This window comes from Tachypleus tridentatus, chromosome 10 (assembly GCF_004210375.1).
Source record: "Tachypleus tridentatus isolate NWPU-2018 chromosome 10, ASM421037v1, whole genome shotgun sequence".
Taxonomy (NCBI): Eukaryota; Metazoa; Arthropoda; class Merostomata; order Xiphosura; family Limulidae; genus Tachypleus; species Tachypleus tridentatus.
Genome location: NC_134834.1, coordinates 16,718,694 through 16,745,240, shown reverse-complemented (window position 1 = coordinate 16,745,240; position 26,547 = coordinate 16,718,694). Strand labels below are relative to the sequence as shown.

At 36.1% G+C, this 26,547-nt stretch overlaps 1 protein-coding gene across 1 annotated transcript in view; it reads right to left on the bottom strand.

Annotated features, from left to right (window-relative positions):
* Positions 1–1,178: 1,178 nt before the first annotated feature.
* Positions 1,179–26,547, bottom strand: part of LOC143227974 (uncharacterized) — an 85,003-nt gene continuing 59,634 nt past the window's right edge. Inside the window, exons 6-11 of the mRNA XM_076459325.1 lie at positions 21,600–21,765; positions 16,103–16,547; positions 8,333–8,428; positions 6,376–6,510; positions 1,568–1,717; positions 1,179–1,203 (exon numbers count right to left, since the gene is read on the bottom strand). Of these exons, the coding sequence (XP_076315440.1) occupies positions 1,179–1,203; positions 1,568–1,717; positions 6,376–6,510; positions 8,333–8,428; positions 16,103–16,547; positions 21,600–21,765 (1,017 nt within the window). The remainder of the gene's footprint in view (positions 1,204–1,567; positions 1,718–6,375; positions 6,511–8,332; positions 8,429–16,102; positions 16,548–21,599; positions 21,766–26,547) is intronic.

Genomic DNA, 26,547 nt, shown 5'->3' with positions numbered 1-26,547 from the left:
CACCTGTTACATACCATCCTAGCAAAGATTCACCTGTTACATACCATCCTAGTAACGATTCACCTGTTACATACCATCCTAGCAGCGATTCACCTGTTACATACCATCCTAGTAACGATTCATCTGTTACATACAATCCTAACAACGATTCATTTGTTACATACCATCCTAGGAACGATTCATCTGTTACATACCATCCTAGTAACGATTTACCTGTTACATACCATCCTAGCAACGATTCACCTGTTACATACCATCCTAGTAACGATTCATCTGTTATATACCATCCTAACAACGATTCACCTGTTATATACCATCCTAACAACGATTCACCTGTTACATACCATCCTAGTAACGATTCACCTGTTACATACCATCCTAGCAACGATTCACCTGTTACACACCATCCTAGTAACGATTCCCCTGTTACATACCATCCTAGTAACGATTCATCTGTTACATACAATCCTAGCAACGATTTAATTTGTCTGACCACTTGTTGCAACTTTTTTCTTAAGCCTAGTTGTATGAATTATTTTCCTTATAACTAACTATATCTGACTTAACGTGTAGTTGTGTAAACTGTTATGTTTATAAATAACTACCAGTAACTTTACGTCTGGCCTGGCATGGCCTAGCGCGTAAGGCGTGCGACTCGTAATCCGAGGGTCGCGGGTTCGTGCTTGCGTCGCGCCAAACATGCTCGCCCTTTCAGCCGTGGTGGCGTTATAATGTGCCGGTCAATCCCACTATTCGGTGGTAAAAGAGTAGCCCAAGAGTTGGCGGTGGGTGGTGATGACTAGCTGCCTTCCCTCTAGTCTTACATTGCTAAATTAGGGACGGCTCGGTGCAGTGGGCCAACAACCTACTCACTTAAATACTTGTTGAAGAATCCGCAAGCGATTGCGGCCCAATGTTCCTAGATGGAATCTAATGGTGATAACTAACTAACTTTACGTCTAGTTGTGTGAATTGTTTTTTACAAATAACTACCAGTAACTTTACGTCTGTATGTAGTTTTTAATGACTCCATTACTCCACTAAGTGAATAATTATTACAATGGTTTTACATCACTTGAGCATGTTGAAAATGTATTATGTTGTATTAAACTAACCTAAGATCGTTTTCAGGGGGTTGGAGCCTTTAAACTTATAATTACTGTTTAAAGTTGTACAGTTTACACGTGATCTTCATACCTAAAGCTGTGATAAAAAATATTTAAAACAACTTTAAGTAATAACAGGTTTAACAATATATTGAGAAAGCAGTGATATAAGGTTTTCCGTATTAGAAAAGGTAATGTAGCTGTCCTGGAAACACAGACACAATGTAAATAAGCAAAGAGTAAATAGAAAATGTAATATGGTTGTTTATAACATTTCCCAGACATTGCGGTACGACTTCTTTGAAGTTACATTTGGACAAAAAAAATACATTATCTGTAATTTAACTGTGGCACTGTTGCTCGATGGACATGGGTTATCGATTCATTATGACAGATTTTCTTTGCATGAAAGATACACTTACTGCACCTTAATCTGTGGCACGTGTAGGATTATTACTTACAGATGTTGTCTCTCACTGTGGTTCCGTTCTTCGTTCAGAAGATGAGACAGTTTCATGACTTCTTCGTTCAGAAAACGGTTCAGGTTTTGAAGAATTCTACACTTTTCCTGGAAGCGCTGAGCGCTGGTGGTTTTTTGATTAGACGAATGCCTACATAAATATATATATATTAATAAGACCTTTGAAGGTTTAATTGGAATTAAAAGCAAATAATAGTCTGATATTTCATTTATAGCTATTATACAAGAACATTGACGTTATGTGGAGAAAACGATTTCTATTTTCTATTTAGGGTCAACCTACTATGGCTTCTTGACTCTGTTCGTAATTTTAATCAAGTGGACAGAGAGATGATAACCGGTCACTAGCTTCCTATCACCCATCCTCCGTGCCAAGGGGTCGATTGCTACTCTAATAGTGCATCTACAATTTAAGAAGCTCGGAATAGTTTGTGGTATTGCAAAGATTCGAACAAGGATCAGGTCAGATCAAATTCAGAGCTCTATCGCTGGGCCAAACCAAACTTTTGTAAGACAGATGAACTCATGTTGATTCAAATGAGAAATATAAGGTTTAAAATATTTGTAAATATAAAAGTTTTATCTTTCACCTTAAACTTTGGGTTTGGTGGTTAGTGTTCGCCCTGCAAACTGCAAGCCACAAATTCGAATCCCATCACGAATATGCTTGTTCTTTCAGCCTTGAGAGCGTTATAATGTCACTGTCAATTTCACTTTTTGTCGCGGGTCGGTGGTGTAAAACAACTGCCTTCCCTAAAGCTTATCACTTCGAAATGAGGAACAGCTAACTCAGAGAGCCCATGACAAATTCAAATAGCCCTCGAGCAGCTTCGCGCGACATTTCGAAGCTATATTACCTTAAACTTTAGATTTACAATAATTGTTCACTTGTAAAGTTTTGAAAATAGCTTTTTCTTGATAAGCACAAAACTTCAAAATGTGCTATCTGTTCTGTGCAAACTGTAGGGATCGAATGTCGAATCTTAGAGTCACCACTGAGCTGATCCGTTTCACTAGAAAACGAAACTGTTTCAAGAAATAAGTCACATTTTTCACAAAGTTTCAAAAGATGAATTTGTTTTGAAATGACAAAAATACAAAATGGACAGAGGGTGAAATATACTTCATAACACGAATTTTAGAAACGAACATAAAATATTTAATTTTGAATACTTATGAAAGTATTATTTCATAATACTTATGAAATGTATAGGATGCTCTGTCAGCATCGTTTGTACAAAAATTACCCATTTCAATAGGATAAATTACAAATGAAATGATTTCAGTTGACGGCGTTCTTTTACACTGGGATTTAAATTTTAATTTTTCTTTATTTCTGTGTTACATTTATCAAGAAATGTTCACGTCTATAATTTTAAAACCGTACCACCACAACTATATTTGTTGTGGTCTAGCCCTCTGTCCTGGCATGGCCAAGAGTGTTAAGGCGTTCGACTCGTAATCCGAGGGTCGCGGGTTCGAATCCCGGTTGCACCAAACATGCATGCCCTTTCAGCCGTGGGGGCGTTATAATGTGACGGTCAATCTCACTATTTGTTGGTAAAAGAGTAGCCCAAAAGTTGGCAGTGGGTGGTGATGACTAGCTGCCTTCCCTCTAGACTTACATTGCTAAATTAGGTACGGCTAGCGCAGACAGCCCTCGAGTAGCTTTGTGCGAAATTAAGAGAAACAAAACAACAGTGCTAGTCGTTCCTAATTCAGCAATGTAAGACTAAAGGGAAGGCAGCTAGTCATCACCACCCACCATCAACTCTTGGGCTACTCTTTTACCAACCAATAGTGGGATTGACCGTCACATTATAACACCCCCACGACTGAAAGGGCGAGCATGTTTGGCGCGACGGGGATACGAACCTGCGACCCTCAGATTACGAGTCGCACGCCTTAACACACTTGGCCATGCCGGGCCCAGCATGTATAATAACATTTCCTTTGTACAGACCTTAAAAAGAGTTAATAGACAAGACCACGCGCAAAAGGTTCAACGATTTTCAGAAAAGGCCCCAGTTTCGGTTTATTTGTCTTTTTAATGTACAATCTCTGAAGGAAATAATTATATTATACGGACGGCTAGCGCAGTTAGCCCTCAAGTCGCTTTGCGCGAAATTCAAACCAAACAAAAAACATACAAAACAAGTTCTAGCCCTCTGGTAAGTCCTGGTTATAGGCGTACGGGGATTTTTCAGGGAGCGGGGCTACACAAATTTCGCCTAAATGAGTTTATGAAGTTATATTTTCTGATTCTAATTTTTCCTGAATGAAAACTGAAAATTTACCCTAATGACCGTACGTATTGCAAACTAGATCGCTATCGTATATCTCACAGACCCATCCCATCTCGTACGCCTGTAGTCCTGATGTTAGACTAAAGGCTTCACCGTCACTGGATATGTTAACTGTAGTGTGGTTTACATTTTGTTACATATTCTGCTGTGCTTTCACTCGTGAGTTCTTAGAGTTACAATAAGCACAGAACTATTACCCAACTCTCTACATGCTATTGTAGACTCGTGAGTTCTTAGAGTTACAATAAGCACAGAACTATTACCCAACTCTCTACATGCTATTGTAGACTCGTGAGTTCTTAGAGTTACAATAAGCACAGAACTATTACCCAACTCTCTACATGCTGTAGACTCGTGAGTTCTTAGAGTTACAATAAGCACAGAACTATTACCCAACTCTCTACATGCTATTGTAGACTCGTGAGTTCTTAGAGTTACAATAAGCACAGAACTATTACCCAACTCTCTACATGCTATTGTAGACTCGTGAGTTCTTAGAGTTACAATAAGCACAGAACTATTACCCAACTCTCTACATGCTATTGTAGACTCGTGAGTTCTTAGAGTTACAATGAGCACAGAACTATTACCCAACTCTCTACATGCTATTGTAGACTCGTGAGTTCTTAGAGTTACAATGAGCACAGAACTATTACCCAACTCTCTACATGCTATTGTAGACTCGTGAGTTCTTAGAGTTACAATGAGCACAGAACTATTACCCAACTCTCTACATGCTATTGTAGACTCGTGAGTTCTTAGAGTTACAATGAGCACAGAACTATTACCCAACTCTCTACATGCTATTGTAGACTCGTGAGTTCTTAGAGTTACAATGAGCACAGAACTATTACCCAACTCTCTACATGCTATTGTAGACTCGTGAGTTCTTAGAGTTACAATGAGCACAGAACTATTACCCAACTCTCTACATGCTATTGTAGACTCGTGAGTTCTTAGAGTTACAATGAGCACAGAACTATTACCCAACTCTCTACATGCTATTGTAGACTCGTGAGTTCTTAGAGTTACAATAAGCACAGAACTATTACCCAACTCTCTACATGCTATTGTAGACTCGTGAGTTCTTAGAGTTACAATAAGCACAGAACTATTACCCAACTCTCTACATGCTATTGTAGACTCGTGAGTTCTTAGAGTTACAATAAGCACAGAACTATTACCCAACTCTCTACATGCTATTGTAGACTCGTGAGTTCTTAGAGTTACAATAAGCACAGAACTATTACCCAACTCTCTACATGCTATTGTAGACTCGTGAGTTCTTAGAGTTACAATAAGCACAGAACTATTACCCAACTCTCTACATGCTATTGTAGACTCGTGAGTTCTTAGAGTTACAATAAGCACAGAACTATTACCCAACTCTCTACATGCTATTGTAGACTCGTGAGTTCTTAGAGTTACAATAAGCACAGAACTATTACCCAACTCTCTACATGCTATTGTAGACTCGTGAGTTCTTAGAGTTACAATGAGCACAGAACTATTACCCAACTCTCTACATGCTATTGTAGACTCGTGAGTTCTTAGTGTTACAATGAGCACAGAACTATTACCCAACTCTCTACATGCTATTGTAGACTCGTGAGTTCTTAGAGTTACAATGAGCACAGAACTATTACCCAACTCTCTACATGCTATTGTAGACTCGTGAGTTCTTAGAGTTACAATGAGCACAGAACTATTACCCAACTCTCTACATGCTATTGTAGACTCGTGAGTTCTTAGTGTTACAATGAGCACAGAACTATTACCCAACTCTCTACATGCTATTGTAGACTCGTGAGTTCTTAGAGTTACAATGAGCACAGAACTATTACCCAACTCTCTACATGCTATTGTAGACTCGTGAGTTCTTAGAGTTACAATAAGCACAGAACTATTACCCAACTCTCTACATGCTATTGTAGACTCGTGAGTTCTTAGAGTTACAATAAGCACAGAACTATTACCCAACTCTCTACATGCTATTGTAGACTCGTGAGTTCTTAGAGTTACAATTCGCACAGAACTATTACCCAACTCTCTACATGCTATTGTAGACTCGTGAGTTCTTAGAGTTACAATAAGCACAGAACTATTACCCAACTCTCTACATGCTATTGTAGACTCGTGAGTTCTTAGAGTTACAATAAGCACAGAACTATTACCCAACTCTCTACATGCTATTGTAGACTCGTGAGTTCTTAGAGTTACAATAAGCACAGAACTATTACCCAACTCTCTACATGCTATTGTAGACTCGTGAGTTCTTAGAGTTACAATAAGCACAGAACTATTACCCAACTCTCTACATGCTATTGTAGACTCGTGAGTTCTTAGAGTTACAATAAGCACAGAACTATTACCCAACTCTCTACATGCTATTGTAGACTCGTGAGTTCTTAGAGTTACAATAAGCACAGAACTATTACCCAACTCTCTATTGTCTTCAAATTGAACGACTTTAGTTTCGTACCATATGTCATTTTCCTTGTGCTCAAGTTCTCTAATACGGTCGTGTAAATCCCTAATCAGTTGGTCCTTTTCTGATATTGTGCTTTTACAGCCAGCTTCCCTGTTTAAGGCCTTAGCCAGCTCACATTTCGTCATCCTAAAAGAATAATAAATCAGCCATGAACACCAAAGTTACACTTAACAACTAACTGATCATTGTGACAAATAATAGAGTTGGAGAGTTATAGCTTCAAAACAAACCTACTTCTAAACTCTATATTCTGAAGCTATCGTAATAAATTTAAAAATTAACCCTTAAAATTGTTCAATTTTTTTGTGTGTTGCATGCACGCTTGTCTGAGATTTTGGTCAGTGTTTTTGTTTACAACGTTAAGCGTGTGTTACAAGTAAGACAAAATAAAATATTAATCCAGTAGGCCTACTTGTTTTAAACAGTTACACAAAAGCATTAGCCACAATGTGCATCATTAGAAAAACATTTTTTTAAAATACATGGCGTGATTTACTGAATATGTTATTTAAATCAGTTATCAATAAATCCGACATCTATTTTCTCTAACTTTTGACAGTGTACCATTCGTTCAACTAATTAAATAACACCTGTTTTTAGGCTTAAGTTAAAACATTGGATAAATTTAAGTTTGAGCTACAATTTCCTCACATATATACGTTCAAAACAAACATTGTATCCTCGATCGTTTTAACTGGAAACAAAAACTTGAGGAAATTTCATTTCATTTAGGCATAAATACCCAACGTTATTCATTTCAATTAGGCTTAAATACCCAACGTTATTCATTTCAATTAGGCGTAAATACCCAACGTTAATCATTTCAATTAGGCGTAAATACCCAACGTTAATCGTTTCAATTAGGCGTAAATACCCAACGTTATTCATAAAAAATATATAGTTCCACTAATTTTTGAAATTAAATTTTCCAAGCCGTTAACTCAACGCTAATAACGAAAGCCGTTGAATCAACGCTAATAACGACGAAAAATTATTTTTCGCCAGATTTTTTATCCAGTACATAAACACATAATTTTCGATAACAGGTAAAGAATCTTTGAAATTAATCTGAAACTTCAAGTCGACCTTAACAACACCCTATGTGCTCGTGAACTAAATGGTCAGATCAAAGACTCCTACAGTTCAAAAGTCATGGTTATCTCTTATTTGGAACTACTGACCAGTGGTGGGATAGTCATTTGGAAACACCTACCGCTACAAGGATCTTGTCTGATTCTTTGAACCGAATAAAGAGATAGAGCGTCACTTTCATAATACGCCCACACCAGAAAATACAGATACGATTCAGCGAAACTACATCTTAAACGTCGGACCTATCAATCTGCAGCCTGAAAACTAGACCTAATGCTTTTCAACACTTAGACATTAGTAAAGTTATTTCCAAGAGCCCGAGAGCCGACACGGCCAGGTGAGTTAAGGCGTTCGACTCGTAATCTGAGGATCGTGGGTTCGAATCCCCGTCGCACCAAACATGCTCGTCCTTTCAGCCATGTGGGCGTTATAATTTGACGGTCAATCTCACTATTCGTTGGTTAAAGAGTAGCCCAAGAGTTGGCAGTGAGTGGTGATGACTAGCTGCCTTCCCTCTAGTCTTACACTGATAAATTAGGGACGGCTAGCAGAGATAGGCCTCGTACAGCTTTGCGCGAAATTAAAAAAAAACAAAACCAAGAGCCCGTCAATGTGTTGGAATTCAAAAGGATCTATTGGTTTTGCAATGCAACAACTTAAAGAAATAATAATAAAAAGCGACAACGCACAAGGTCACAACCTACACTTTCCGTTAAAGCACAGCTGATATTCTAGTTTTATTTTCAGTGTTATTGCACAAACCATAATCATTACAGTCTAGTGGGTCGTTTCTACTACTGAACAATTCCTAATATATCTACATAAATTCAAGAAACAAAAAAAAATAAAAACTTACATGAGATCTGCCTCTAATTCCTCAAGTCGAACTGAATGGTCACATTCACTATGCCCCATGGCCGAATCGCTGGACACAGACGTTCCGGATACAGACCTGTCGATTCATACAAACTTAAGACACATTTGACAACATATGTTTGGGCATAACAACAGTAAGTGGATAGATAGGTAAAGACTTGGCAAAGCTATTGCGGCTACGTACCATCGTTCCTAATCCTAAATTGCTGATCACGTAAATACAACTGGCTTTCAACACCTATCACGTAAATACAACTGGCTTTTAACACCTATCGCCAACTCTTTGGCTGATCTTTACGTATGAATAGTGAGATTGACTGACATATTATAACTTGTCCACACCTGTGAAGGTGTGTTCGACACAGTGTTTTGACCCTGCTATTCGAACGCCCTAATCGTTAGGCCTTGCTCCAAAGGGAAATAACACATGGTGAAATATAAAAACGTAAACAGTATGAGGGATTGTATCACGAATTATTATCGTAAGTATAAATATATATATATATATATTTTAATCTTCCATATATTTTTCATGTATCAGACTTTAAATTACATAAATACACTGAAATATAAATATTATAGTTTTGGTTTTATTTTTGTAGAAGTTTCTTTTGAGAAGTAGATGTCATGGATTAATTTATCTAACTACACAGGTAGATGTTATAAATTAATTTACCTAACTACACAGGTAGATGTTGTAGATTAATTTATCTAACTACACAGGTAGATGTTATAAATTAATTTATCTAACTACACAGGTAGATGTTATAGATTAATTTATCTAACTACACAGGTAGATGTTATGAATTAATTTATCTAACAACACAGGTAGATGTTATAAATTAATTTATCTAACTACACAGGTAGATGTTATGAATTAATTTATCTAACTACACAGGTAGATGTTATAAATTAATTTATCTAACTACACAGGTAGATGATATAAATTAATTTATCTAACTACACAGGTAGATGTTATGAATTAATTTATCTAACTACACAGGTAGAAGTTATAGATTAATTTATCTAACTACACAGGTAGATGTTATGAATTAATTTATTTAACTACACAGGTAGATGTTATGAATTAATTTATCTAACTACACAGGTAGATGTTATGAATTAATTTATCTAACTACACAGGTAGATGTTATAAATTATTTTATCTGACAACACAAGTAGATGTTATAAATTAATTTATCTATAATTATTCACATAAGACCATCGATTCATACACCTATAACGATTAACATAACATCATTGATTTATCTATCTGTAACTATTCGGGAAGATGTCATGGAGTCCTCTACTTGTAACGATGTAGAATAATATTTCCAGATGTTTGTTACAGTCAGTTACAAAACTGTTAGGATAGGAGAATATTTTGTCTTTTTTTTTTCCATTTTGGAGACTAATTCTTACATGCCATTAGAGAATATAAATTCCAACGCTATGGTAATGCTTCACTGTATCCTGTTAACAATTAACTAATTCAAGGTGAGAACACTTATCATTCTTTAGAATCCCCATATACTTGTATCAAAGGTATGTCATAAGGATTCTTCTTGAAAGAATCATACTGATGAGACTGGAAGCCTGAAGTAACTATCATGGTACCACATACAGTGTCTTAACTATGTAGTAATAAGCTTGCAAGGGCCTAGCATATTGTACCAGTATATGATATCAATTTAATAGCACTCCACAAATAAACCTTCATAAAGACAGTCTATCTATATATTAAGTTTTGTTGTCATGCCACAGTCCATGAAACATACAGAATTGTCAGTAGGGCAGAGGGTTTGCATAAAAGATTTATGTGATGCTGGTTGGACACTCCAACAAATTACTGCAGACCCGAAATGTTCCCCAAACACTGTCAAGTATACCCTAGATCATGAGACTGAGACTGGTGAATTTGAAATAGGAAAAGGAAGAGGTAGAACACCTTAACTCAATGATACTGATGTTAAGTATCTTTGTTTATGTAGTCTTCAGAACAGAAGGAAGACAGCTACTGATCTTAAGCACGAGATAAACAACAAGGTGCCAAATTATAGCAAAGTGTCCAGTTCTACAGTATTAAGAAGACCCAATGAGAATGGAATATTTGGTGATGTAGCAGTTAAAAAAAAACCTTTACTTTGACCTCCAAATATTACCAGGACACTGAAATTTACTAAAAACAGGACTGTTGATGATTGAAAAAGGGTGTTATGGACAGATGAATCTAAGTTTGGAGCTTTTGGTTCAATTCTTAGGTTGTGTACCCAGTAAAAGAAACTCACCTAAGTGTATAGCACATACAGGGAGGCAGTGTGAGGGTTTGAGGGTGCTTTCATTCTGCTAAGGCGAGAGGAGATATTTATAAAATCGATGGATACTGATCCATCATGGTATACCCAGTGGTTTGTGTATTATCAGTAAAGTTTTCTACTACCAAGAAGATAAATGACCCAAAAAACTCATCCAACCCATGCAGAAATTACTTAACTGAGAAAACAAGCTGCTGGAGTCATTTAAATGATACAATGGTCCCGCAGAGCCTCGATCTCAACCCAGTTGAGTAAGCCTGGGATTTGATAGACCAAAACTTGACAAATCAAAAGTTACTTCTACAGAAACTTTATGAGAGTGTGTCAGAGACATTTGGAGTAAAATCCCAAAGGACACTTTGATTAAATATGTTACAACAATACCTGAAACATTATCTACAGTTACTAAAGCAAAAGAAGGACACACAACATATTAACTGTTTACTGAACTCAAACATTTCCACTGAGTTTCTGTTGAATTAAATATGAAGGCGAACGAAATTCACACATTTCTCCTATGATTCACCTTCCATTCTTCTTTGAAAGTAGCCTGAAATCTAATTTCTCACGTTATCTTAACACTTTTACACAGTACTGTAAACCTCCTGGATTATATATCCATACAGATGTTATAATATTCATAAAAGTTGTAGTCAGATGGACAGTTGAAAAATGAATGGCTAACACATACCTGTTGAATAATGTAACCAAAGACACATTTACAGTAAATCGTGAATTGGTAACTAGGTAACACATACTTGTTGAATAATGTAACCAAAGATACATTTACAGTAAATCGTGAATTGGTAACTAGGTAACACATACCTGTTGAATAATGTAACCAAAGATACATTTGTAGTAAATCATGGATTGGTAACTAGGTAACATGTACCTGTTGAATAATGTTACGAAAGATGCATTTGTAGTAAATCATGGAGTGGTACAAGGTAAAAATACCTGTTAAATAATGTAACCAAAGATACATTTGTAGTAAATCATGGATTGGTAACTAGGTAACACATACCTGTTGAATAATGTAACCAAAGATACATTTACAGTAAATCATGCATTGGCAACTAGGTAATACATACCTGTTGAATAATGTAACCAAAGATACATTTGTGGTAAATCATGGATTGGTAACTAGGTAACACATACCTGTTGAATAATGCAACCAAAGATACATTTGTGGTAAATCATGGATTGGTAACTAGGTAACACATACCTGTTGAATAATGCAACCAAAGATACATTTGTGGTAAATCATGGATTGGTAACTAGTTAACATGTACCTGTTGAATAATGTAACCAAAGATACATTTGTAGCAACTCATGGATTGGTAACTAGGTAACACATACCTGTTGAATAATGTAACCAAAGATACATTTACAGTAAATCATGGATTGGTAACTAGGTAACACATACCTGTTGAATAATATAACCAAAGATACATTTGTAGTAACTCATGGATTGGTAACTAGGTAACACATACCTGTAGAATAATGTAACCAAATATACATTTGTGGTAAATCATGGATTGGTAACTAGGTAACACATACCAGTTGAATAATGCAACCAAAGATACATTTGTAGTAAATCATGGATTTGTAACTAGGTAACACATACCTGTTGAATAATGTAACCAAAGATACATTTGTAGAAAATCATCGATTGGTAACTAGGTAACACATACCAGTTGAATAATGTAACCAAAGATACATTTGTGGTAAATCATGGATTGGTAACTAGGTAACACATACCTGTTGAATAATGTAACCAAAGATACATTTGTAGTAAATCATGGATTGGTAACTAGGTAACACATACCTGTTGAATAATGTAACCAAAGATTCATTTGTAGTAAATCATGGATTGGTAACTAGATAACACATATCTGATGAATAATGTAACCAAAGATACATTTGTAGTAAATCATGGATTGGTAACTAGGTAACACATACCTGTTGAATAATGTAACCAAAGATACATTTACAGTAAATCATGGATTGGTAACTAGGTAACACATACCTGTTGAATAATGTAACCAAAGATACATTTGTAGTAAATCATGGATTGGTAACTAGGTAACACATACCTGTTGAATAATGTAACCAAAGATACATTTACAGTAAATCATGGATTAGTAACTAAGTAACACATACCTGTTGAATAATGTAACCAAAGATACATTTTCAGTAAATCATGGATTAGTAACTAGGTAACACATACCTGTTGAATAATGTAACCAAAGATGCAGTTACAGTAAATCATGGATTGGTAACTAGGTAACACATACCTGTTGAATAATGTAACCAAAGATACATTTGTAGTAAATCATGGATTGGTAACTAGGTAACACATACCAGTTGAATAATGTAACCAAAGATACATTTGTAGTAAATCGTGGATTGGTAACTAGGTAACACATACCTGTTGAATAATGTAACCAAAGATACATTTGTAGTAAATCCTGGATTGGTAACTAGGTAACACATACCTGTTGAATAATGTAACCAAAGATACATTTGTGGTAAATCGTGGATTGGTAACTAGGTAACACATACCTGTTGAATAATGTAACCAAAGACACATTTGTGGTAAATCATGGATTGGTAACTAGGTAATACATACCAGTTCAACAATGCAACCAAAGATACATTTGTATTAACTCATGGATTGGTAACTAGGTAACACATACCTGTTGAATAATGCAACCAAAGATACATTTGTGGTAAATCATGGATTGGTAACTAGGTAACACATACCTGTTGAATAATGTAACCAAAGATACATTTGTGGTAAATCATGGATTGGTAACTAGGTAACACATACCTGTTGAATAATGCAACCAAAGATACATTTCTGGTAAATCATGGATTGGTAACTAGTTAACATGTACCTGTTGAATAATGTAACCAAAGATACATTTGTGGTAAATCATGGATTGGTAACTAGTTAACATGTACCTGTTGAATAATGTAACCAAAGATACATTTGTAGTAACTCATGGATTGGTAACTAGGTAACACATACCTGTTGAATAATGTAACCAAAGATACATTTGTAGTAAATCGTGGATTGGTAACTAGGTAACACATACCTGTTGAATAATGTAACCAAAGATACATTTGTAGTAACTCATGGATTGGTAACTAGGTAACACATACCTGTTGAATAATGTAACCAAAGATACATTTGTAGTAAATCCTGGATTGGTAACTAGGTAACACATACCTGTTGAATAATGTAACCAAAGATACATTTGTGGTAAATCATGGATTGGTAACAAGGTAACACATACCAGTTGAATAATGCAACCAAAGATACATTTGTAGTAAATCATGGATTTGTAACCAGGTAACGCATACCTGTTGAATAATGTAACCAAAGATACATTTGTAGAAAATCATGGATTGGTAACTAGGTAACACATACCAGTTGAATAATGTAACCAAAGATACATTTACAGTAAATCTTGGATTGGTAACTAGGTAACACATACCTGTTGAATAATGCAACCAAAGATACATTTGTGGTAAATCATGGATTGGTAACTAGGTAACACATACCAGTTGAATAATGCAACCAAAGATACATTTGTGGTAAATCATGGATTGGTAACTAGGTAACACATACCTGTTGAATAATGTAACCAAAGATACATTTGTAGTAAATCATGGATTGGTAACTAGTTAACATGTACCTGTTGAATAAAGTAACCAAAAATACATTTGTAGTAAATCATGGATTGGTAACTAGGTAACACATACCTGTTGAATAATGTAACCAAAGATACATTTGTAGTAAATAATGGATTGGTAACTAGGTAACACATACCTGTTGAATAATGTAACCAAAGATACATTTGTGGTAAATCGTGGATTGGTAACTAGGTAACACATACCAGTTGAACAATGCAACCAAAGATACATTTGTAGTAACTTATGGATTGGTAACTAGGTAACACATACCTGTTGAATAATGCAACCAAAGATACATTTGTGGTAAATCATGGATTGGTAACTAGGTAACACATACCTGTTGAATAATGTAACCAAAGATACATTTGTGGTAAATCATGGATTGGTAACTAGGTAATACATACCTGTTGAATAATGTAACCAAAGATACATTTGTGGTAAATCATGGATTGGTAACTAGGTAACACATACCTGTTGTATAATGCAACCAAAGATACATTTGTGGTAAATCATGGATTGGTAACTAGTTAACATGTACCTGTTGAATAATGTAACCAAAGATACATTTGTAGTAACTCATGGATTGGTAACTAGGTAACACATACCTGTTGAATAATGTAACCAAAAATACATTTGTAGTAAATCGTGGATTGGTAACTAGGTAACACATACCTGTTGAATAATGTAGCCAAAGATACATTTGTAGTAAATCGTGGATTGGTAACAAGGTAACACATACCAGTTGAATAATGCAACCAAAAATACATTTGTAGTAAATCATGGTTTGGTTAGTATGTAACACATACCTGTTGAATAATGTAACCAAAGATACATTTACAGTAAATCACATATCACTATAAGTGTAGTTAGATAACACAACCGCAGATACATTTGTAGCTGATAATGTATCAACAAAACTGCAACCAGACAACAAAAATATTTGTTCTAATCCTTGGAACAGCCTAACTATATCTAGCCAACAAAATAGACGCTGCAGACAATCATGTAGTAGCGTTAGAATTATTATCTGGTTATTTGGTTATGATGTAACATGAAGTAGCTAGTAATTAATGTTTTTCATCTACATTACCATTTAAATTAACTCACATTAAGGAGTAGAAATGACAAATTATAATAAACCTGTACAGTAGTATGTTGTTTATCACGCTTAAGTCCGGTGTTCGATCCCCGCAGTGGGCACATCACTGATAGTTAATTTTTAGCATGACCCGGAATGGCCAGGTGGGTTAAGGCACTCGACTCGTAATCCTAATGTCGCGGATTCGAATCTCCGTCACATCAAACATGCTCGCCCTTTCAGCCGTGGAGGCGATATAATGTGACGGTCAATCCCACTATTCGTTGGTAAAAGAGTAGCCCAAGAGTTGGCAGTGGGTGTTGATGGCTCGCTGCCTTTCCTCTAGTCTTACACTGCTAAATTAGGGACGGCTAGAGCAAATAGTCCTCGAGTAGCTTTGCGCGAAATGAAAAAAAAAAAAAAACCACGCAAACCAAAGAATAAAGCTTGGGTTTACGTGTGAAGGAAACGGAAAATGATTTATCACAGATTTTATAATTAAAACAAACAAACATCTTCTCCAGCTTTGCGCTTAGCAGCAAAGCAATCGAATCAATTATTACTTAAGTACACGGAAATAACGTGCAACTGAATGCATACTTTAAACGATACAATGTAACATTTTAATATCTTGTAATAATGAAACGTAACTCACCCTGTTCGATCGAAATCTCGTTTAAATTCTCCTGTTTTGTGAGAACCGGAATTTATTTTTTTCAGAACTGTCACTCTATCAGCAGAGAAGATGAACTGTTCGGAATTCGAAATGCAGTTTTTCTGATACTTATCTATAGTTTCTGAGCCAGAGGTCTGTGCACTGGAATCACTATCCTTGGCAGAATTGTTACCGTCGGAATCGTTGCGAAATTCATCGCTGTTCTTCGTGTACCTTTCGAGAGATCCTCGTCTGCTGTCGTTGTTGTTTCGGTCTAAGTCGATAACGCTACGGACTTCTTCTTCTAGCTGTTCTTTATTTGTGTTTTCCTTGCTACTGGTTCCTGCTACACCTGCAATTTCATCGCAGGATATTTCATTAACTTGCTCGTCTTCCTCTGAGTGGTCTGAGCTTTGGACCAGAGGAGTAAGTCTCAGAAACGAATCTGAAACAAAGCAGAGAATCACAATCAGCGACCTCTATCTTTATATTTTTAACAATCATCATACAGTTAGTCCATTTCAGGTTAGTCCATATTAAGATTGTCATATGATACTAATTGATGCTCCGATTAGTTCAACTCACGGGGAAAATATAGGGAGGGGCCCCGGAATATAAGGGATCATATCCAAATTTCGAACCCCTTATGTTACTTCCCCGTGCCATAAAAGTGCATACCAACCTTCGTGACACAGAGAGATTCTTGTGGGTTGGGGAACCCCTTATGTTACTTTCCCGTGCCCTAAAAGTACATACCGACCTTTGTGACACAGAGAGATTCTTGTGGGTTGGGTAAAGAATATATACGTGGTAGTTGTTTGAAAGTAAGCAGAAAACAACACAATGAGCTATCTGTGCTCTTCCCACAACGAAACCCGGTGTCTAGCATTGTAAGGCTGTATGCATACTGTATCTCAGAACGGCTGTTATTGGTATTAACACTTTTATTAATAAGGAAAGAACAGCGTTTCGATCTTTCTAGGTCATTTTCAGGTTAACAAAGAAAGAATTTGAATGTGACAGTTGACGGAAATGTGTCTTAAGTACGAGAGTATAAACAGGTACGGGATTGTAGAGGGAGTTGCAGGTGGATGTTAGGTTTTTAATTAGTATATGCTAATATTTTATTTCAAGTGGGTTTCTCGTCATCAAGGATTACTGTAGACATGCTGCTGTGCCACCGGGGAGCATTAGTGAAGTAAGCATAATAGTAGTTGTTTTAAAGTGTTCGACGAAAAATAATTTGTAACTGATTAAAAAAACAAAAAAATATTCATGATCAATTCTTGTTCAAGTCAAACATAAAACCCGAAGAGCTTTGGTTTTTATTTTTTCACTTTAGGTTTTAAATTTTGTTTAATCGGTGCGATTTACCCACTTCTGATTTCTTAAAATTATTTTATAAATTCCTACATAGTTTTATAAAGAGTTCCACGGGGTCTGGCATGGCCAGGTGGGTTAAAGCGTTCGACTAGTAATCTGAGAATCGCGGGTTCGAATCCCCGTCGTACCAAACGTGCTCCCCTTTTCAGCCGTTGGGGGCGTTATAATGGGATGGTCAATCCCACTCTTCGTTGGTAAAATAGTAGCCCAAGAGTCGGCGGTGGGTGATGATGACTAGCTGCTTTCCCTCTAGCCTTACACTGCTAAAGTAGGGACGGCTAGCGCAGATAGCCCTCGAGTAGCCAAGCGCGAAATTAAAATACAAAACGAATATGTATAAATACATACGTGTGTGAGTTGCGTTCTGGTTCTATTCATTCACACTTGAGTAGAGCTTCAATCAAGAGTATCGCAAAAAACAGTTTTGGTTACTACGGAAACAGAAGTCCTTAACTCAAGCCTCGCGCTAGTACAGCGGTATGTCTCTGGATTTACAGCGCTAAAATCAGGGGTTCGATACCCCTCGGTGGGCTCAGCAGATAGCCCGATGTGGCTTTGCTCTGAGAAAACACAACCTTAACTCAAACTTCATTGTCATTTCTAGCTTTCAACAAACCTACTAGTTTTTCCAATTGTTGTTAGATGGTTCGGGCGCTCGACTCGCAATCCGAGAGTCGCGGGTACGAATCTCCGTTACACCAAACGTGCTCACCCTTTTAGCCGCAGAGGCGTTATATTATGACGACGAATCATACTATTCGTTTGCAAAAGAGTAGCCCAAGAGATGGCGGTGGGTGGTGATGACTAGCTGCCTTCGCTCTGGTCTTACATTGCTAAATCAGAGACGACTAGCACACATAACATTCGTGTAGCTTTGTGCGAAATTCGAACCAAAATTTATATTTTCAAAGCCTACAGCTTGGGACTGTAACAAACTAGTGTGGGAATAAATAGTGTAGTTTGTTTACGTTTATAGGCTTAAAAATACAATATTTCCAGTTTGATTCAACTTATAACTTTAGTTTCTTGTGTTCTCTAATCTCCTTTTATATATTAACAGTTTCTAATTATCATGTTTCTTAAAGTTGTTTACGTCCATTTATGGACAATAAACGTTAACCTACATACATGCAGTTGAATGTTACACGTTTTCCATTAGTTTGTTGTTGCCTCGGTTTCTTCTCTCACCTAACCAATATTTACTGAACCAGTTGGTTTTGTCTTTAACAAGTGAAATAGAATAAATCACCTGTCACAAGAGCAGAGAATTCTACCATGGTAATCACCTAATACTAGAAATCTCACTGAAAAAGTCACAGAAAACATAACAGTGAACTCGAATCCTCAACGTGAAGGTTTGTTTGTTTCGATTTTCGTGCAAAGCTACACGAGGGCTATCTGTGCTAGTTGTCCCTAATATAGCCATGTAAGATTAGAGGGAAGGCATCTAGTCATGACCACCCACCGCCAACTCTTGGGCTACTCTTTTACCAACGAATAGTGGGATTGACAGTCTCGTTATAACGCCCCCACCCCTTAAAGAGCAAGCATGTTTGGTGTAACAGGGATACAAGCCCGCGACCCTCAGATAACGACTCGAGCGCCCTAACTAGCTGGCTATACCGAACCCACAGCGTTACATTTTCCAGTTAATAATCTGTAATATTGCACAATTTATTTTTCAGTTAATACACATTAATTAAACACCGGATTTATTTTTTTTCAATGGGGGAACCTGAAGATCTCATAGAGGGCACTACTATCCAGGTATCAGTAAAATATTCGTAGCCATGTTTTCTGTACATAAAAATATAATCAATAATAATAAGGCTGCTGGAAACAGTGTTATAAACATACGCCTTATTTACTCTAATAACATAAAGCGTTTGCTATTAGTATAGCAGTATTTATATGGCTTCCACATTTCTGCGAAGTTTGGGTGGCTTTCAAGAGAAACTTGGTCAATAGTGGTTAAAAAAAACTGATAAAATATCTCCTTCTCTTTCAAGAACCAACGTAAAAATAGTTTTATGACCTGCGGATAAGTTTTCTTTAGTAGATTTGCCCAGTATTCATGGGCGTAGAACCTGGGGGAAAGGGGGATACATCCACCCCTTCATTTTAGGTGGGGGGTATGGTGCATACAATCATCTTCCCCTACAGTTTGATCTGTTGAATTGTTTTATTGCATCACAGGCCTACAAATGGTGTGTGTGTTCTTGTGATTCTCGTGTTCTTACCAATCGAATTACATAATTAGGCCTAGATGTAGGCTTTTTCAGTAGCCGAAATGTACATCTTTAATATAGGCGTGCTTCTAAGCTTTTCGATCTAAGCGATAGATCGTATCAGTCAGTAGGTCTAAGCATACATGTAAGTATTGTGGCAACAAAATTACTCTGTGATTGTATGTTTACAGCTTTCAGGTTCACGTAATCAGAAATTACCAATTTGCAAATTAAACGGTCCACATAAGTGGTTGTAAAAATCATCCCCCCATCGGGCGTAAAAAATCTACTCCCCTGCCAGTATTAAATATAATATTCACAGACATTTTTTTTGTTTTTATCTGTGGACTCGTGAAAAAAAATATAAATCAAAAATAGATAAATTCATGGTAAATATTTAGTGTATGTTTTCGTTGTTTTATTTGTTAACGTGATTAGTGTTAGCATTCATTCTCGTTAACAAATAACACGAAGAAAATGGAAACTAAAGTATAATAGTTTATCGTGAATCCTTGATACATTATCTATCAAATATTATCTGACAGAATAGAACATTCCTGTTTTTTTGTTTTGTTGTTCTCATTTTTTGTGCGGAAGAATTTTGAGATTAGACTGTTATGAGTCTTATTTAAATAGCTGTTGGTGAGAAAACGCAGTTCACGAGGGACAACACATAAATTACCATTCAAACGTGAACAAGTCCCGCGAAATTTCTATTTCTTACATGATACATACCTTAGATAACGTTCAATACCTGTTTTTCTTTCATTTGTTTGTTCCGAATTTGAATCTATTCAAAATATGTTTCCACTAGACGTCGCTAGTTCTGAACTGATAAACTAGAGCGAAGGAAAACAGTCAACAGTAAACAATTCTAACTCCTGAACGACTCTAAAGGAACAGTGGAATCTGACTGTCACTCCTATAAGAACCATGAATCCTCATATACATAATGCAACATGTTAACCATCTGATTACGGTCTTCATATTCATATTTCAACATGGTGACCATCAGAATACAGCCTTCATATGCCGAGTACAACATGTTGACCCTGGCCCATCTGTTTTTTAGTCAAGGGTTTATATCCTTAAAAAAACTGTTTGTACTAAACGCTTTCAAAGACAAAACGGATATCAAAGTACCCAAAGGTAATTATAACGCTCGCTTGATGAAATTGTATTTACTATAAATAAAAGTAAGCAGTAGAGGGCGCTTCAGCATAAATAATAACCCTTTGTTATCTGTTATTCTTGTTGTTTTTATAATGAAGGCATATACAAAAATTAAATTTATCACGTTTATGTGGTACTTTTAAAAGTTCTACGAACTTAAATGCGAGATAAAAACGTTCAGAAAATAAAATACGGGAAGCACGACAGAAAAACTTGACAATTTAAGTTTACTAAAGGAAATGAATGTAATTATACATATAACTAACTGTTTGTATCCTCAACATTAATACTGCTGTAATCTGTTCTATGAAGTCAAAAGACACACGAAGTATTCATGTGACATGAATAACACTATAAGATATTAATATACTAGTTCCAATCTATAGACTTAAACAGTTTGCATTTCAATGTTGCAGGAGGCTTAAAGCGCCCCCTAGTGGCACGATGGTATGTCTACGGGCTTATATTTTTGTGCATAAAAAAATGAAAACTCATATTTTCAAGCCATAACAGACTCGCTCCAGTTTATCCCGAACACTTTACAAACACACAGTTGTCTCTAATGAAATTCTCTCGGGAAAGGTGGATTATTTGTATGGGAAAGAGGGACCTATCAGTAAAGGTCACGAACTTTCAGGTCAGGAAGCGTCCTGAGTTCACATTAGTATTCAAGTGCCGAACTTGATGATAAAAAAAATTAAAACCACAATCACCTTTCTCTGGCTTATCCACCCAAAGATTCCCTGCAGTCGATAACAAAGATGGTGATTTCTGGACACTGGGCTTACTTGGAAGCTGAAGTGAACGAGTCCTAAATATTTTAGTTTTGCCCTCAGCATTCTGGGCTCTTCTGATCATGGCCTGCATTTCTTGGTCGCTCTAAGAAAGAAAAAAAAAACATTTTGGTTTTGTTAAGTTCTGTACATCAGCTTTCATCTTACCGACTTATTATATGTCGCTCACTTCTGCCTTGTTCCAACAGTCAGTGTAAATAAAACGTTAGGGAACAAAAAATGGACGAAATCCCACATTTTCTACGTATAACAGATCGCTGATCCCAGTGGTAATTACCATAATCATGGTATTTCTCTTTCCTTTTATTCGTGTGGCATGAGAACAACCGATCCACGAGCAGTTTGATGTACAACGAAGTTAGGAAAATTAGGGTTAACGAAGAGAAATCACAAACACTGCCCGCTGTTGAAGTTTACACAAGAATATGTTTGTGTGTGTGGTTCAGTAATGCTAAACTTTACTTTCTAAGATTTACCAGGCGTGAGACAGGTAATTTACATTTATGTCATGGAAAATCGTTAACTTCTATAAATTATTCATGTTCTATAGCGCGGACTTTCATTTTCCAATCACATAATCTGACAGAAGCGATACAACCAAACGCTACCTGCTCTACAATGATCATGTTTGGTCGACCCTTCCTGCTTGTAACCAAGTTCAATTTCTCTACACATTTATAGTATGCATCACGACTTCTTTTTGGTTGCCATAGCAACAAAATTGAGATAGCTGGATTATTCTAAAGGTAACACAGCAAAGATACTTATTTTTTAACTAAATAAACTGAGTTGGGATTATTTACTTTTTGTTTTTTTACTATCCTTGTCACAGAAGCCGGTATTTTATTTCCTGAAGTAAACCGAACCGTAACAACTCGTCTTTTGTTTCCTAAAGTAAATCAAGTTGTAATAACTCACCAAGCTGTAACATCTTGTTTTTGGTTTCTAAAGTAAACCAAGCCGTAAAATTCGTCTTTTGTTTCCTAAAGTACACCAAGCCGTAACAACTCGTCTTTTGTTTCCTAAGTAAACCAAGCCGTAACAACTCGTCTTTTGTTTTCTAAGTAAACCAAGCTGTAACAACTCGTCTTTTGTTTCCTTAGGTAAACCAAGCTGTAATAACTCAACTCGTCTTTTGTTTCGTAAAGGCTTGGTTTACTTAGGAAACAAAAGACGAGTTCTTACGGCGTGGTTTACTTTAGAAACAAAAAACAATATGTTACAGCTTGTTGAGTTGTTACGGCTTGGTTTACTTTAGGAAACAAAAGACTGGTTGTTACAGCTTGGTTTACTTTAGGAAACAAAAGACGAATTTTACGGCTTGGTTTACTTTAGAAACCAAAAACAAGATGTTACAGCTTAGTTAGTTGTTACAGCTTGGTTTACTTAGGAAACAAAAGACGAGATGTTACAGCTTAGTTAGTTGTTACGGCTTGGTTTACTTTAGGAAACAAAATACGAGTTGTTACAGTTTGGTTTACTTTAGGAAACAAAAGACGAGTTGTTACAGTTTGTTTTACTTTAGGAAACAAAAGACGAGTTGTTACAGTTTGTTTTACTTTAGGAAACAAAAGACGAGTTGTTACAGTTTGGTTTACTTTAGGAAACAAAAGACGAGTTGTTACGGCTTGGTTTACTTTAGGAAACAAAAGACGAGTTGTTACAGTTTGGTTTACTTTAGGAAACAAAAGACGAGTTGTTACGGCTTGGTTTACTTTAGGAAACAAAAGACGAGTTGTTACAGTTTGGTTTACTTTAGGAAACAAAAGACGAGTTGTTACAGTTTGGTTTACTTTAGGAAACAAAAGACGAGTTGTTACAGTTTGGTTTACTTTAGGAAACAAAAGACGAGTTGTTACAGTTTGGTTTACTTTAGGAAACAAAAGACGAGTTGTTACAGTTTGGTTTACTTTAGGAAACAAAAGACGAGTTGTTACAGTTTGGTTTACTTTAGGAAACAAAAGACGAGTTGTTACAGTTTGGTTTACTTTAGGAAACAAAAGACGAGTTGTTACAGTTTGGTTTACTTTAAGAAACAAAAGACGAGTTGTTACAGTTTGGTTTACTTTAGGAAACAAAAGACGAGTTGTTACAGTTTGTTTTACTTTAGGAAACAAAAGACTAGTTGTTACAGTTTGTTTTACTTTAGGAAACAAAAGACGAGTTGTTACAGCTTGGTTTACTTAGGAAACAAAAGACGAGATGTTACAGCTTGGTTAGTTGTTACGGCTTGGTTTACTTTAGGAAACAAAATACGAGTTGTTACAGTTTGGTTTACTTTAGGAAACAAAAGACGAGTTGTTACAGTTTGTTTTACTTTAGGAAACAAAAGACGAGTTGTTACAGCTTGGTTTACTTAGGAAACAAAAGACGAGATGTTACAGCTTGGTTAGTTGTTACGGCTTGGTTTACTTTAAGAAACAAAAGACGAGTTGTTACGGCTTGGTTTACTTAGGAAACAAAAGACGAGATGTTACAGCTTGGTTAGTTGTTACGGCTTGGTTTACTTTAGGAAACAAAAGACGAGTTGTTACAGCTTGGTTAGTTGTTACGGCTTGGTTTACTTTAGAAAACAAAAGACTGGTTGTTACAGCTTGGTTTACTTAGGAAACAAAAGACGAGATGTTACAGCTTGGTTAGTTGTTACGGCTTGGTTTACTTTAGGAAACAAAATACGAGTTGTTACAGTTTGGTTTACTTTAGGAAACAAAAGACGAGTTGTTACAGTTTGTTTTACTTTAGGAAACAAAAGACGAGTTGTTACAGCTTGGTTTACTTAGGAAACAAAAGATGAGTTGTTACAGCTTGGTTAGTTGTTACAGCTTGGTTTACTTAGGAAACAAAAGACGAGTTGTTACAGCTTGGTTTACTTTAAGAAACAAAAGACGAGTTGTTACGGCTTGGTTTACTTTAGGAAACAAAAGACGAGTTGTTACGGCTTGGTTTACTTTAAGAAACAAAAGACGAGTTGTTACGGCTTGGTTTACTTTAAGAAACAAAAGACGAGTTATTACAGCTTGGTTTACTTTAGGAAACAAAAGACTGGTTGTTACAGCTTGGTTTACTTAGGAAACAAAAGACGAGATGTTACAGCTTGGTTAGTTGTTACAGCTTGGTTTACTCAGGAAACAAAAGACGAGATGTTACAGCTTGGTTAGTTGTTACGGCTTGGTTTACTTTAAGAAACAAAAGACGAGTTGTTACGGCTTGGTTTACTTTAAGAAACAAAAGATGAGTTGTTACGGCTTGGTTTACTTTAGGAAACAAAAGACTGGTTGTTACAGCTTGGTTTACTCAGGAAACAAAAGACGAGATGTTACAGCTTGGTTAGTTGTTACAGCTTGGTTTACTCAGGAAACAAAAGACGAGATGTTACAGCTTGGTTAGTTGTTACGGCTTGGTTTACTTTAAGAAACAAAAGACGAGTTGTTACAGCTTGGTTTACTTTAAGAAACAAAAGACGAGTTGTTACGGCTTGGTGTACTTTAGGAAACAAAAGACGAGTTGTTACAGCTTGGTTTACTTTAGGAAACAAAAGACGAGTTGTTACAGTTTGGTTTACTTTAGGAAACAAAAGATGAGATGTTACAGCTTGGTTTACTTTAGGAAACAAAAGACGAGTTGTTACAGTTTGGTTTACTTTAGGAAACAAAAGACGAGTTACAGTTTGGTTTACTTTAAGAAACAAAAGACGAGTTGTTACGGCTTGGTTTACTTTAGGAAACAAAATACGAGTTGTTACAGTTTGGTTTACTTTAGGAAACAAAAGACGAGTTGTTACGGCTTGGTTTACTTTAAGAAACAAAAGACGAGTTGTTACAGTTTGTTTTACTTTAGGAAACAAAAGACGAGTTGTTACGGCTTGGTTTACTTTAAGAAACAAAAGACGAGTTGTTACAGTTTGGTTTACTTTAAGAAACAAAAGACGAGTTGTTACGGCTTGGTTTACTTTAAGAAACAAAAGACGAGTTGTTACAGTTTGGTTTACTTTAGGAAACAAAAGACGAGTTGTTACAGTTTGGTTTACTTTAGGAAACAAAAGACGAGTTGTTACGGCTTGGTTTACTTTAAGAAACAAAAGACGAGTTGTTACAGTTTGTTTTACTTTAAGAAACAAAAGACGAGTTGTTACAGTTTGGTTTACTTTAGGAAACAAAAGACGAGTTGTTACAGTTTGGTTAGTTGTTACAGTTTGGTTTACTTTAGGAAACAAAAGACGAGTTGTTACAGTTTGGTTTACTTTAGGAAACAAAAGACGAGTTGTTACGGCTTGGTTTACTTTAAGAAACAAAAGACGAGTTGTTACGGCTTGGTTTACTTTAAGAAACAAAAGACGAGTTGTTACGGCTTGGTTTACTTTAGGAAACAAAATACGAGTTGTTACAGTTTGGTTTACTTTAGGAAACAAAAGACGAGTTGTTACAGTTTGGTTTACTTTAAGAAACAAAAGACGAGTTGTTACAGTTTGTTTTACTTTAGGAAACAAAAGACGAGTTGTTACAGTTTGGTTTACTTTAGGAAACAAAAGACGAGTTGTTACAGTTTGGTTTACTTTAGGAAACAAAAGACGAGTTGTTACGGCTTGGTTTACTTTAAGAAACAAAAGACGAGTTGTTACAGTTTGTTTTATTTTAAGAAACAAAAGACGAGTTGTTACAGTTTGGTTTACTTTTAGGAAACAAAAGACGAGTTGTTACGGCTTGGTTTACTTTAAGAAACAAAAGACGAGTTGTTACGGCTTGGTTTACTTTAAGAAACAAAAGACGAGTTGTTACAGTTTGTTTTACTTAGGAAACAAAGACGAGTTGTTACAGTTTGGTTTACTTTAGGAAACAAAAGACGAGTTGTTACAGTTTGGTTTACTTTA